General features: G+C 41.3%; 1 protein-coding gene across 1 annotated transcript; it reads left to right on the forward strand.

The window, feature by feature from the left end:
• Window positions 1-134: 134 nt before the first annotated feature.
• On the forward strand, window positions 135-9,395 carry ELF2 (E74-like factor 2 (ets domain transcription factor); the record flags this gene model as incomplete). Its single annotated transcript, XM_010019275.1, is given in 7 exon segments — window positions 135-248; window positions 1,268-1,405; window positions 3,425-3,511; window positions 6,380-6,572; window positions 6,961-7,123; window positions 7,125-7,315; window positions 7,653-9,395. Coding segments are annotated over 7 exon segments (1,514 nt in total), but the record flags the coding sequence as incomplete, so codon positions are not given.
• Between the last annotated feature and the right edge of the window lie 5,543 nt (window positions 9,396-14,938).

Consider the following 14,938-nt stretch of genomic DNA (forward strand, 5'->3'; position numbering starts at 1 on the left):
ATTGACAGGAAGATAGAAAAGGTATGAAGACACCTGACAATTTTGAGATTATCATGCTTGAGGCTGAGTATTGCAGTTGTACAGCAGTACACTATTTTGTAACTAATCTGTTCCCAATTTTTATTCTTCTGTAGTGGAGGCATCAGTTCATGGAAGTAATGTGCACTGCAGGGATAAGACAATTGAAGCTGCAGAGGCCTTGCTTCATATGGAGTCTCCTACCTGCCTGAGAGATTCCAGGAGTCCTGGTATGTGAGCCACAATTTCTGCTCTGTGAGCCTTTTCTCCTTCCACTAATTAGTAAAACAAGCAAATTGGGAAAGCTGCTTCTGTGGAGAGTTGCATGCTGTTTAAAACATTGGCTTTCTTATTGCAAAACTACTGATCTGTTTGAGTTTTCACAGGATTTCTCTGCCTGTAATGAGCATACTTACAGATGAAATAATTTATCTGAGACAGGTTGTTGGGTAGAGATCTGTGAGTAGCTACAACTTTTCCATCTGATCATCAAGAAATTCTTTTTCATTGTGCAGGTGACCGAGCCCTTTCACAGGTTGCCCAGAGAGGTTGTGGAGTCTTCATCCTTGGAGATACTCAAAAGGCATCTGGACATGGTCCTGCATAACCAGTTCTAGGTGGTCCTGCTTAAGCAGGAGGTGGGACCAGGTGCCCTTCAGAGGTCACTTCTAACCTTACCATTCTGTGAATTTGACATTTTAAATTGCTAAAATAGAGTTATATTAAGGGAAAGATATTTTTATCTGTGTTTCTACTTTAAAAAGAATATCTGAATACACTGTGTTGTAAAGTATTACCAGTTAAAAAAACCCAAAACTTAATCTGATGATTACTTTAGTTTTATGTTCCTCAATGTATACTTAATATATGGTGGAGGAAATAATGATTAAAATGAAACCCAAAAGCTACAAAATAAGAAATGGAGATCAGAGTAAGGATCAAAGGTTAAGCTTTAATTTGTTTCACTTGAAGTTGAGTTCTGAAAAATATTGGTGTCATACTTGTTCTATGCCTAATGATACTGGCAAACATGCGTATTATAGGGAATTGGGTTGATTTTCTAGGTGACAAGTTGTTGGAGCAGAGTTTTTCTGTACTGTTGCATATTCTTTGATTAAAATAATTTCATGGAAGATACATTAAAATAATCGGGTAGAAACTTCATCAGATGCTTCCCTCCCATCAGATACCCCTCTCCTTCCTTTCCTCATAGTGAAAGCTTTTGTCTCTCTTTGTGTGTCAAACCTAGAATTTATCCATGCAGCCATGCGACCTGACGTGATCACAGAAACAGTAGTGGAGGTATCAACGGAGGAATCTGAGCCAATGGATGCATCTTCTGTTCCAACTTCTCCTGATATCCATGAACCAATGAAAAAGAAAAAAGGTAGGTATGGCTCTTCATAGGAGCAATCTTGGAATTTATTTCTGATGTGCACTGCTGCAGACAGTGTGGTTGATACTGGTGGAGATAGGTTAGATGATCCGATTTCTCTGCTCATCAGACTGATTAGAGTCTGAAATGTGAGTGTAGAAAATGGGTCTCCAACAAGAAAAAAGAAAAAAAATAGCAAGAGAAAGGGCTTTGCAAAGCCATAAAGGAAATTATTATTTCCTTGTTATCTTCTTTAAGCACAGTTTACAAAGTGGAGGAAGGGTAGAGAGAAGGATTCAAAGAGGACTTGCTTAGGTAACCATTGATGTCTGAAATACGGAAATATTTGAGAGTGGGTATACTCAGGATTCTTCCAATGATACAGCAGGATAAATACTAAGTTACAAACCCATAAATCAGTTTACAAAATCAGTACAAGATCTTCCTTGTGAGAGAGAGATATCTTCTTTGTCTGATTGGCATGTCTTGGAGGAGAAACTGTTCAGAAGAGTGTTGGAGTTGAGTTCTGAGCATTCAGTTACCACTGAGAGGTTGGCACCTGGTGAGGTTTCTTTCTGGTCTAGCAGTTTTCTTACAGGCATCAATACAACTCATGTAACTGAAGAAATATTGTTTTATTAGAGCTTCCAGGCATGCTAAGATGCAATAATTACTTGTAATTTAGAGGAAAATGCAATGTAGTGGTAAAGTGATATAAATAAAAGATCTATGAATTTTAGATTTATTAAAAACACACATAACCGTAACTCTACTGTAAACTACATATACAAGAAAGTGATGATTAAAGCTTTTCTGTGGATTTAATCTGTAGTCATACACTGGATTTAAACTATTTCTTCATATTCAGTTGCCTGTTTGGTCATTACTGGGTACATTGCATTACAGGGCTGTGCTTAGGAACTTTGGAAATTTTATGAAGGTTATTTTGTAAATATTTTTTTCCTATTACAAATCCCTGCTCTTAATTGTCTAAGGTTATTCAGCCCTAGTTACAGAGCCATAACCTTGGTCTTCATAATTAATGCCTTTTGAAATTCAGTGTTTAATAAAGAACATTGCTCATCAGCAGAAATTAATGCTCTTCTGCCTGAGGTGGGAACTTTAATCGTTGCTGCTTGCCGTTAAGTGAAGGTAGAAGCATGGAGTGTTTACAGCCTGCTGCTGCCGTGGGATATGATCCTCTTCCCTGCTTGGGCCTGTTTACCTTGAGTAAAAAGGTCATGGAAGTGCAAAAGGATGAGGAAGCCGCAGGTCTTGCTGGGAGAGGATTTCCCTGGCATGGGCAGGTAGGCAGCTCTAAGCCTGCTGCTGGCGGAGTCCTCCCTCCGGAGCCTCCTCACAGGGGCAGGCAGAAGGTAGGAGGAGGTGTGTGGGAGCCCTGCCAGCCCACAGCAAGCCCAGGCAGCGCACCCCACTCCAGGGCAGCTGACGTTGTGGCACAGGTAGGCTGCCAGCAGCGCCTTGAGCTGTCCTGCATCCCTGAGGCTGTGGGTGCTGCTTGGAGGTGTCTTAATGCTCTGCCTGCCATATGTGAGTCCTGTGCAGCACCACTCGTGTTGAGTGGAAGCTTTTATCTATAGCTTTTAACAGACAGGTGCAAGGTGGAAATGAATGTTTACAATTTCAGTAGTAAAATTTCTCAGGAAGACTGATGCTTTGGTCAGCACCTATGCTGGGATACAAAAAACATAGCAGAAGAAGAAAGTATACATTCCTGAGAAAACCAGACACTTTGAAGTTTTACTTCATAGATGTGGTGCTTACCTCACCTGCCATTAACTTGTCTGAAATTGAGTTAAATCTGCCACTGAAATAAGCAACCAAATGATGAATTAAACTGGATGTGCAGGAGTAGTAATAATCTAAGAATTTTAAGTTTATCCATACCTGTAACAAGGAAATGTCAGGGAAAAAAATACACAAACCGCTTCTTTTTGCAAAGACAAACTATAAAATACTTTTGTTCTGTAGATGGTTAATACTTCCCTCCCCCTTCCTGTTTATGTGCAGCTGGCCGTAAACCGAAGACCCAGCAGTCGGCTATATCTGATGGGTCTCCAGATCTGGGTATAAAGAAGAAACCTAGAGAAGGCAAAGGTATATTTTTTCATTTATCGAGTCTTTAAAATTAGGCAGTATGTATGTATTACATCTGTCCCAGGAAATACACAGATCTTTAAAATTTTGGGGGATGAGTTTGTACTGACTTCATTTGAGTTTTGATTTTATTTGATGTCTTCAAACTTGCAAGATCTAGCACATGGATGTGTGGAACTGCTCTAGAAGTGCCCTGTCATACACTCTGATTTTTCATTTGCCTTGTGTTTATTGACTTGTTCTGTCTTTTGTGTTGTGTGTTAACTGACTGCTAGACACATAATTTGTTAAGCTGCTGCTGAAAGGCTTGTTCTCAAGTAGAAGCAGCTAATGGGTGTTTGTTACGGTGATGGCTGAAAATAAGTTTTCTTAGTTAAATCACAAACTTCAGTGGGAATATGTGGCTTGATTAATAGATTCAGTTTGGCTTGCAGGGAAAAACAAATGGTGGTATGCCGCTTCACTGGCTGAGTGAGGAATTTGTACAGGAGAGTCATACTTGGCTAATGTTTCTCCTGACAAATACTGAGTACTTTCTTGGACTTCAAACCCCCGCTATTCACCCAGCAGGGAGACAGACTTGAGTATTTGCTCACAGGTTACCTTTGAGTTGGCATACAGTGTACCACTCTTCCCCTTGTATAGGTGAACTATGTGGATCTCTTTCCCACTTGCCTCACTGAAAGTCATTTGGAGATGTTGCTATAGCTAGTAGAAGCAAAGTTTAGTGCCTTTCAGTGGCAGCATTCTAGCTGAGTGTGCAGTGGTCAGCTCCACTATTATTTTGGGATTTGTTTGAAGACAAGATCTCTGCTGTTTATGTAATTGCTTATCCGGGATACAGCTCCCAAGTTGTCACATTTGTCAGTAGGGCAAGGAAGAAAGGGGCTGACGTTGTGCAGATGTTAGCTTATGAAAACCAGCACGAACAGTAATTAAACTTCCCATCAGTGGCCACTGTTGCTGTCTTTGGATTTGGGTGTAGAAGTCAGCCTCAGTGGAGATCACAGATACTTCATCTGCTGTACTAAAAAATACATCTTGTGTGTGTGTGTGTGTGTGTGTGTGTATATATACACACACACAAGATGTATTCTTTTTTATTGGGCTTAGATATATTTAGGACTTAAAGCTGAAATAGATATATTTTATTCTATTTAGATATATTCTTTTTTAGTATTCTTAAAACTTTTTTAGCTTTCCTAATTTTGATTTCACTATTATGGCTTTCTATTATCTGAATAGTACTATGTCCCGATTCTTAGTTTACTGTACAAATAACTTGGAGAAAGGAGGCCTGTCATTGTGTCTCCTAGTTTTTGGCTGTAACGCTGATTTCATCCTATAGCTGTTTGTTTTATTAAGTGGGAGATGGTCCTGCTTTGTGTTGGTTTTTTATTTCTGTGGTTCCTCATAGTGAACTACTTTTGTCTGTTGTTTTCACAAGGTATTTCATTCCATATTTTACACTACAAATGGCATAAAATACATGTTTTTTCTTAATGTTAGCAAACTTCCTATCCTGCAAAATATTTTCTTACTGGATTTATTTTTTGTTATTTAAAAATATTACTTGTAAATATAGGTTATTTTACATGCAGCATATTTTTTTGAAAATGATTAGTAATTTCTAGAGCTGCCAGTAGAGTTAAGTCATGGAGGAGGAGAACAACTGATTGTCCATGTTTTGAAAGGGAATTGCTTGTTGTCCATGCAGGTACTCCTTTCATTGTGCATTCCCGATACTTTCTGGTGCAAAGTGGGGCAGATGTAAATCTGATTTAATTGTGCTCTTCAGTTTATTACACAGGAGGAACTGGAGACTTCCCAGTATTTTTTCTTAAAGCAGGATAGTAGTATGTTATGTCCTCACACAGTGGATTGGCAGTTCAGGAATGGTTTCTCTTTGCATACCTTTTCTTTTGCACAAATACTCTTGTAAAAAGTGTGTGCAGTTGGGAAGAGCAAAACTGTCTTTGAGCCTCTCCACATGGATGCTGGTACCAATACAACAGTTTGTTGATACACATAACACCTTGTACCCTTCCTGTGGTTTCTGGCCATTAATCCTTCTATTTTCAGATGACAGCTAACATTCTCAAGTAGCTGGTGGCTGTAGTAACTGGCTGGCCACAAGTTTCTTTCATTGTGCAAAATCTACTCTGTGTTAAGATAGGTAGTAATAACCTCTCCTATGAAAACAGGCTGAGAGAGCTGGGCTTGTTCAGCCTGGAGAAGAGAAGGCTGCGGGGAGACCTTAGAGCAGCTTCTAGTGCCTAAGGGAGGCCTAAAGAAATCTGGAGAGGGTCTTTTTACAAGGGCAGGTAGTGACAGGAAAAGGGGGAATGACTTAAAGCTGAAACAAGGTATATTCAGGTAAGATATAAGGAAGAAGTCCTTCACTGTGAGGGTGGTGAGACACTGACACAGGTTGCCCAGAGAAGCTGTGGCTGCCCCCCAACTCTGATGTGATGATTTTCTTATGTTTGCTTAAAGAGGGAATGGAAATGCCAGTGCATTTTCTGACACAGAAGGGCAGGAGGATATAAAGTCCTGAGCTCTCCTCCTGCCTTGGCTGAACAGATGAAGGTTGTAGTGACTTGGAACAGTGTCCAAGTGACTTGGAGGGTGTCCCACACTCAAAAACTGTACTATGTAGCAGATCACTTGGATTAGCTCCTTTCAGAATGTAAGTATTTGTGGAAGCTTTACTAAACAGAATGAAAGAAAACGTGCAGGTTATGTTATATAGGATCCTCTGTGTAACATTTGCATGTAATGCAGGTCATTCAGAGTTACCTACATGTGGAGGACTTTCTGTTATCTTTAAAAGTGGGTTTCTAATATTTAAATGCTTTCTGGTTATAGGAAATACAACATACTTATGGGAGTTTCTTCTGGACCTTCTCCAGGACAAAAATACTTGTCCTCGATACATTAAATGGACTCAGCGAGAGAAGGGAATCTTTAAACTTGTGGACTCAAAAGCTGTTTCCAAACTATGGGGAAAACACAAAAACAAACCTGACATGAACTATGAGACTATGGGAAGAGCTCTGAGGTAAAAACTCTTATGCCTTACGTTTTCTACTGTAATTTTAAATCTGATTCTTAATTTTGCCTATAGAAATACAGGCAAATAGTTGCGAGATTTTAAAAGCTTTGGCCTTTTGCTGACTTGGCTGTTCAAAAAGCCTCAGTGTCTTGCAGTTCCTATTGCTTTTTACCAGTTAGTGTTCAATTTAGTTCCTTAAGTATGCATTTAAAAGGTCAGATTTTTTTTCGACTCAATCCTTCAGATGCTCTGCCAGCTGCTTTGTGTATCTTTTCACGTTCTAGGTTTTACTGTGGTTACTTGAGGTTTTCTTCTGAGCACAGAGCGAGGTTTTGTTTAAAATCTGTCACGGTGTTGGTTGCTACTTAATTATACTTTTCTTTATATTTTTCAGATACTACTATCAAAGAGGAATCCTTGCGAAAGTTGAGGGTCAGAGGCTTGTATATCAGTTTAAGGAGATGCCAAAAAACATAGTTGTCATAGATGATGACAAAAGCGAGTCCTGCAATGAAGATTTGTCAATGCCTACAGATGAAAAGTCATTGGAAAGAGTAAACTTTATCTGCAGAAAACCTTCTAAAAGCAGCAACCTCTGCACGTGGAGGAAAAAATTCCTCTCCACTAAGCTGTACCAGAACACAAAAAGCAGTCACCAGAGTTGTGAATATTGCCTCACCAGCGCATGATACATCATCATCTCGTCCCTCAACTACCACTACTACTGTCCCAGCAACGACAGCTCCCAGGTTTGTATTAATGTGTCTTGGGCTTGTCATTTGCTAATGACAAGCAGTTTTTTGGCTAGGAAGCTGCCTTTCAGGTTTTCTGGCTTATATTTTAAATGTTGGAAATCGTTTCTGATTTGTAAGCAGCAGTGTAACATGGTAGAATACTATGAATGTCTGGCTTATGAGATCAGAGCCAACTCTTAACATGCTTGCCCTCGCACATATATTAATATTCTATATACAGAAGGAGGGAGAGATGAATGCTGCTGAATTTCCAAAGTCCTATTGCTAGATGTCGTCTCTAAAAGTGCCCTGTGTTTTGGCCTAAAAACACCCAACTATCTTTATTTTGCAGGACTGTACGTGTGGCAATGCAAGTGCCTGTTGTAATGACCTCTCTGGGACAGAAAATCTCAACTGTGGCAGTGCAGTCGGTAAACGCAGGGTCACCGTTAATAACCAACACAAGTCCAACAACAGCAACAACTCCAAAGGTAGTAATCCAGACAATCCCTACTGTGATGCCAACCTCTGCTGAGAACGGAGACAAAATCACAATGCAGCCTGCCAAAATCATTACAATCCCTGCCACGCAACTGACGCAGTGTCAGTTACAAACAAAAACAGGCCTGTCTGGGTCAGGAAGTATTAACATCGTGGGAACCCCTTTGGCTGTTAGAGCACTAACCCCGGTGTCTATAGCTCATGGGACACCAGTAATGAGACTATCGGTGCCTGCTCAGCAGGCATCTGGCCAGACTCCTCCCAGGGTGATTAGTGCCGTTATAAAAAGTCCAGAAGTCAAATCAGAGACAGCGGCTTTAAAACAGGATCGTGAAGTGAAAACACTGCAGCTGGTAAAAGAAGAGAAGCCGGCAGATGGAAGCAAGACTGTAACCCATGTAGTAGTAGTTAGCACGCCCTCAGCTATTGCGCTTCCTGTAACAATGAAAAGAGAAGGAATCATAACGTGCGAGAAATGAAGAATTGGCTGCTTCCAGCATGGACTTGAAGACTGTTACGGTTTTGAATATACTGACATAACTGGGGGGGGGAGGGGGGAAGTGGATGCGATCACCAAGTCGAAAAAAGGAGAGTTTTAAAATGTTAATAAACATGCATATATTGAAGACTTACTGCAAAAAAAATTTATTTTCCCGTGTTTCAGTGGGAATTGAACCACATTGATAATGCTGACAAAAACTGCCTCTTCCAGTTGGGAAACAGCTGAACCTACAGAGAAAGAAGGATAGAGGGACTGAAAAGGGACCAAACAGTTCACTACGTTACCCGTTACCAAGTTACACTAAGACCTGGAACACTAAAAAGAGAGCTGTGTGAGAGGTTTGCCTTGGCTTTTAGTTTTCAGGGGGAGAGGAAAGTCTCATTGTTAAAAAATCTGATGCATGTTATATGCATACCAGCAATTACTACTGTGTGCCCACAGTACTCAACTGGTGCTATGTGAAAAACTCTGCTACTAGGTATTGTAGAATGTGAAATAAAGGAGAAGATTAAAGAGCTTCTGAATGAAGACAGAGACCTAGAGGGTTGGGGTTTTTTTTGTTTTTGTATCATACAGCTTAAGCAGATTCAAAATGAAAGCCTTAGACTGATTTTCAGTTATCTTTCTTGAAATAAGCTAACGGCTTGTTTGTGTAAAGCTTTTTTATTAAAACAAATTTTTTAAAAATCTTGTACCTAGCACAGTATTGTTATAGAATTACATGTAACATATTTTGTATGGTAGTTAAAAGTCTGTCTAAATTTCTTAATTGTGGACAAAATGGCAGCAGGCTTTCCGCCTTCTGCTGTAACATGCCTGTGTCTCTCACTTCGCCTTGACATCCGTGCATACATTTCAGTTTCAGCTCTACTCTCACTTGAAAGGTCACGCCCAGCATGAGCTTTTGTCAGGTAGTTCTAAACCTGTACATTTATTTTTTTTTTTTAGTTGAAGTTAAGAGGGAAGTACCAGTGTTCAGAATGAACTATAATAGTTTGTATATTCAACATTTGAAGTATATTCTATTTTGTTGTACTCTTGTTTCAAAGTGTATTCAAGTAGGTTTTACTGAAATATAGAAACGAAATTTAATGGTGTTTGGTCTGCTTTTTGTTTTTTACTTTTTCCTTTCAAGCTCTTAAACACCTTCTCTGCTTATTTGAAATCTTCCAGGCATTCAGCCTGAGATAGCTGATAACACTGTGGAAGTTTGGAGCTCCTCACTACTCCTGTTCTCCGAATGGCTGACCAGTTCTCTCACACGGTACACTGAAGCATTTTTCATTGAAATACCCGTGAAGCTTGCAATAGTTGGTGAGGTAACTTCTGACAGGGGTCTGGTTCATTAATGCCTGTTCAGGACAGTGGGCATATGTGGTGTTCTTACATTGTGGCTAATCACACAAGTGCTTGTGGAATAACTTGAGCAGCTTAAGAAGTTACTGCCCTCCAGCTGACAACTTTGCATTGAAACACGGCTTTGTGTGTGCTGCAGTTGTTTTAATGCAAAGAAGATGGGGTTTGCTTAAGCCACTCTGAGACTCAAATCGGTAAGTTCTGGAGCTCTGTGAACTACTTATTCCTCCAGCCACACCTTGATTTCCTAAGGCTGCATTGCAAAGGAAGGGTAGAAATAAGAGGACTAGGCTACTCCATTGTACTAATCTTTCTCATCATCTCATAGAGACAAGCTGGAAATACTCGTAGGTAGAAACTGAGAGAAAAGAGAAATCCTAAGTTTTACCGCTGGTCCTTTCTATGTTGTTGCCATTGCCATTTCCAACTGTTAATATTTTGGCTTCAGCACAAATACGTGACTAGACAGATTTTTTTTTCTCTGAATGAAGTAGGTATCTAAATAGGTTTTCCATTTATAGTTGCACTGAAGTTGCAGGTACTACGATACGTTACTACAGGGTAAACCTCAGGTGTGAACACACAGTACACAAATTGCTCTGTAGCTGCAGTCCATGTGCAATAGTTTGGCTTAAGAGAGTTTGGCTTTGAAAAAAAATAGATGTAGGGCAGCTTACCCTGTTTGTGTGGGGACCACTCTGGCACTGCAGCAGTTAACCAGAGGAGCAGCACATCAGCTTGTGGGTTGCCAGGTGCCCCGTAGCACTCCCAGTTCCTAGTGAGATGCCCTGGAAAGTCTTAAGAGCAGAATCTTGGGTAATCTTGAAATAATTTGAATGACCATCTAAGTACTTTGTTCCTGGAGGAACGATTTTAACAGCAATCTGGAACGGAGGTCTTCAGTAACGATAAAGGAGACCAGATTAATTAAATCCTTACATTGGAGGTTATTTTTCCCTTCGACTTCTAATACTGAAAAATGAGTTACCTCTAGAGTTCTAGCAGTAAGCCCCATTCTTCCCTTCAACTGGTAAGAAGTGTGGGAATAGCTCTGTACAGCCAGGCCAACATGTGGGGGAACTCTGAAAGTCTTCTGAAAAAGGGGTTCTTTTTCATACTCTAAACAGGGAAGCAGAGCTTAAGAAGGAATGAACAAGCTGAAGCAGGTAACAAAGTGTGGTGTAGAAGGCAGTAGTATGTCCACCAGCAGTTAATGCAAAGAAGCAGAGGTTCTTACAGATAAGCTGTGTTCTTGACCTGGGGTAGAGGACAAAGATTCCTTCACAGAAGGTAATGTAGAAGAAGGCAGAGGATTTATGTTGCCAAGAAAGAGGTAGGACAGAAAGGGAAGTGGGTTGACTAATTTGGTAGTCTGACAGGCTCTAATGTTCTGGGCAAAGGGAAATGGAGCAGTGTGAAGAGAGGCAGTAGGAAAAATCAGAAAAGTAATAGCCTTTTTAAACCTACATTTTTAAGTCTTTTCTGTAAGAAACTCTTCTAAATGGCTGTTATTTGATCGTACATGAAAGAGAGGTGCTGTATCTCAGAGCATGAAATGTCCATCTGGACTATTTGTAGTTGAGACCTTTCCGACACCCAATTTAGATACACTTGAAGTCAAATGGGGACAAGCTGTGTTTCTGGAAATACGTAAAGATCTCCAGCTGATGTCCTCCTTCTCTTACGTTAGAGCCAGGACTTCATCATGTAGTGGCAAAAATGAAAGGAATGGAGGCGCATGTCTCTGCTGCTGGTGCGATAGGCAGCTCGCAGCCGTGGTGCTGCGTCTTGCCACTGGACTGGCTGTGGTCCTGTGGCTCTCTCCTCTGGCCACCCAGTGAGTGGCATGCGTGCTACCAACTGCCAGGGAACGTTTATCAGAACGTTAAGTGCTGTGAGAACCTCAGTCTGCATAAGGATGTGCTGTAACTGAAATGGAGAGGATACTTAACGCGGCTGCAAACAGTGAAAACCCTTTTTGTTAACCTTTCCATGTATGTCTTTGTACTCTTCACCTTCTTTTTAATTTAGCTGCTAGCTTGAAGTACAGACAGGCTATTTGTCATTGTCAGTTATTTCAGTGTATCTACTTAAGCACAGCTCTTCAGCACTGCTTTGTGTGCACATGGTTCCTCTGAGCTGTCCTTAGATACGGTTGTTCTTCAGAGGTGGTATGTAATTGAGGTATCCAGTCATGCTTCTTACAGGAGGCAGCTTCTTCCTGGGCTTTTCTACAGCTTAGTGGCAGAGGGCAAGATTCCCACTTGTAACTGAGTCTTGGATCTTTATCTAGGTCTGTACAAACTTGCTTTTCAACATGCTGCTCTATGCTGACATCATTAATTATGATGTGGAGAAGAAACAGTTTTACTGGTGGTGTTGGAGGACGTGACCTTGGGAAAAGGGAGCTTTGGTCAGGTTTGAGATCTGAAATGGACAAAGGGACACTAAAACATTTAAGTTAGTATCTAGCTATACTCCTGGACTTACACAGTCCCATTGAAAGAACAGTTATTTTGTACATGTATGAAGGTGGGATTGGCTTTTACGTCTGAAGCTGGTGGCTCATGTAGAAAAGCTCAGATTTATTTCATCCTTCACAAGTAGTAACTTTACTAGATGTGCAGGTGGAATGAAACTCATGTGAAGTGAGCACACTTTAGACAGAGGCATTCAGACATAATACAGTCATAGTATCACTGATTTTACAGACAGAAATACAAACATTTTTATGTTTCAAACAACTACTACTCTTAAGTTATAGGACAGGGAAGCACTCTGTAACCCACAGGAAAAAAAGTCTTAACTGTGAGTTGCAGCTCAGAATAAGGTCCTGACTATAAACATTTCTGGGTTGTGGCAAGAAATATTGAAAGGGGAATCCCAGCCCGGAGACCACTGGTTTTGTTACTCTCTCTTGGACAAAGTCTATCTTGCTTGGCAAATGATTCTGTGCGTTGATACAGCTTAGTTGATCTGGGTAAAGTGTGCTGCTGGGAAGGCTGAGCTCTTGATCTGCTAATTGATTTCCTTAACTCCAGTACTTTTGGGAATTACATTTGAGCAGATCAAGGATCAGTGAGCCAGGGGCAGTCAGGAGTTGATGGGAAAGTGGAGAGGTGCCTGAAGCCTCAGTTCTTGCTCACTGTGACACCTGCAGCAGGGATCTGTTATGCATGATGGCTGTCACAGCCAGAACAAGCTAAACTCAATTTCTGCCTCATAGACACTGTTCAAATAGCAGGTGTTAAGCTTATTAAGTGGAGAAGATCCAAGTGATGCTATCTGCTTCTGATCTAATTGTTCTCCAGGAGAGAGAGCACATTAATAAGCTTGCAACGGCTTCTGCCTTTTGGCAAGTAAGTGGGTCATTTCTTCCTTCAGCCAGCTAAGGGTGAGGGAAAACTGTCACTGCTAAAGCTAATGCAGCTTTTATTCGAGATTAAGCAAGGGATCTGTTGAGACTTTTTTTAGCCTTGGTGTGCTTATAAGGCAGACAGCCACAAGAAGAGCGTTGAGGACATTTTTACTGTAAGAGTCATGCTGCCACATAGGAAAAAAGTTAAAAACCTTCCTGCTTCTTCCTATGAAAAATATTTAGTGTACTGATATTTATAGCAGGCAAAAAAAGCACTAGTGCTGCAAGCTGGCCTCTTCCTGCATAAAACAAAGCAGGAGCAATATTTCACTTCACTTTCCCAATAGAGACTGTCTCCAAAATATGTCTTATGGCAAGAACTGGAATAAAAGGGTGAAGCTGACTGGGAAGTGACCAGTTAGTTTCTGTGTCTTGTCTACCTCTTATTAAAATACAGCAGAAAGGGTTCACCGTTGTGCTATAGCAGGGATGAATATGATAATACCAAGAATTGCCTTATGATGGGGAGAGCCCCCATCCTTTTCACAGTTATTCTACCCTCCCCTCGCCTTCAAAATTACCCTCTAAGGACATGAAGCAGTGAACGTCTACTGTCACGTGTCCAGGGTGAAATAAGAATTCCAGGCCTTTGCAGTTCAGGAGAGCTCTGCAGTGATGGCAGTATCTCACAGATCACACTGTTTCTCCACGGTTTGGTTTTTTTGGTAGAAGAGTTAGCACTGAAAGCAAGGGGCTGAGTAAAACGGCCTAAGAATCAACCAGATACCAGATAGCCTCACCCTCTGAGAGTGATGGTAGGAGCTTGGTAGCTGTGGGAGTTTAGCTCCTGCTGATAAACAAAGCCTGCCATAATCGGTGCTGTGGCTCTGTGCCCTGGAGTGGGGGTATGTGTGGAGTGGTGCCACACTGATAGATACCCTTGGCAGGCCTTGGGAAAACAGAGCTGCTTCTGCAAAAATGAAACTTGGGGCTTTTTGGTGGTGGAGGATTTTTTTTGGTGGTGTTTTTTTGTTTGGCTTTGGCTTTTGTTGTTTGTTGGGGTTTTTTTTCCCCCCAGATAAGACGTCCAAGTACAGTATTATCCTTGTGCTCAAGTCCCACCTTTCTAGCCCAAGTGTAGTTGCTTCTAGAAACTGCCAGAAGGGTCTGAATGGAAACTTCAGCTCCTGGTGTGACTTCCTGTGGTAAATAAACAAGGATTTGAATTGTTAAAGGTCTTGCAGGTCTTGGGGTGTTGCTTTTAGACATGTTCAGCTACCAGTGGCTAGATACCTCTGTTAATGGGCAATTGTGCTACTTCTCCTCCTTGCCAGGACCATTTGAGGGAAGATCCTAAGAGAAGATAACTGCAAGGGAGAAGCACTGCATCTCACCCCTTCAGAGAGGGAACCCACACTTGCTAGGAGTCCTGCATCCCAGGCTGGTTAGAGGGGCCTCAGATCCACTGCTTGGAAGCATACAGTCCTCATCCTGCAATGGTCAGGAACGTGTGCAGGCAGTGTCATGGCTGTGCAACACAGCACTTCGTTCATTTGCCTGAAAGGAGGCGTGTTTGTGTGGGAATTGGGACTTCTAATTGCCAGGCTCTCTATCTGACTTACCAGCAACACTAGTGCACTAATTTACAGGCTGTGTAAAGCACGTACCTGTGGATTTCTTGCTCTTCAACAGGTGTTTTAAAAGAAAGAGACAAATACAGCTGCCTGTTGTGAGGAGCCAGCCCTGCTAGGCATACTTAGCAGCCCCCAGGGAGTACCTGCACCCTGCTTTGCAGTACTGGCCAGGTTTCTAGTTCCACACAACTGTTGGAAATAGTACTATTTACAGTAATAGAGTCTAGGCTTCATCTTCAGCTAGAGGAGAGAGCAGCTTCACGTGGCTAAAGGTAATCCCCTTCCCT

This window comes from Nestor notabilis, unplaced genomic scaffold (genome assembly GCF_000696875.1).
Source record: "Nestor notabilis isolate BGI_N333 unplaced genomic scaffold, ASM69687v1 scaffold32337, whole genome shotgun sequence".
NCBI lineage: Eukaryota > Metazoa > Chordata > Aves > Psittaciformes > Psittacidae > Nestor > Nestor notabilis.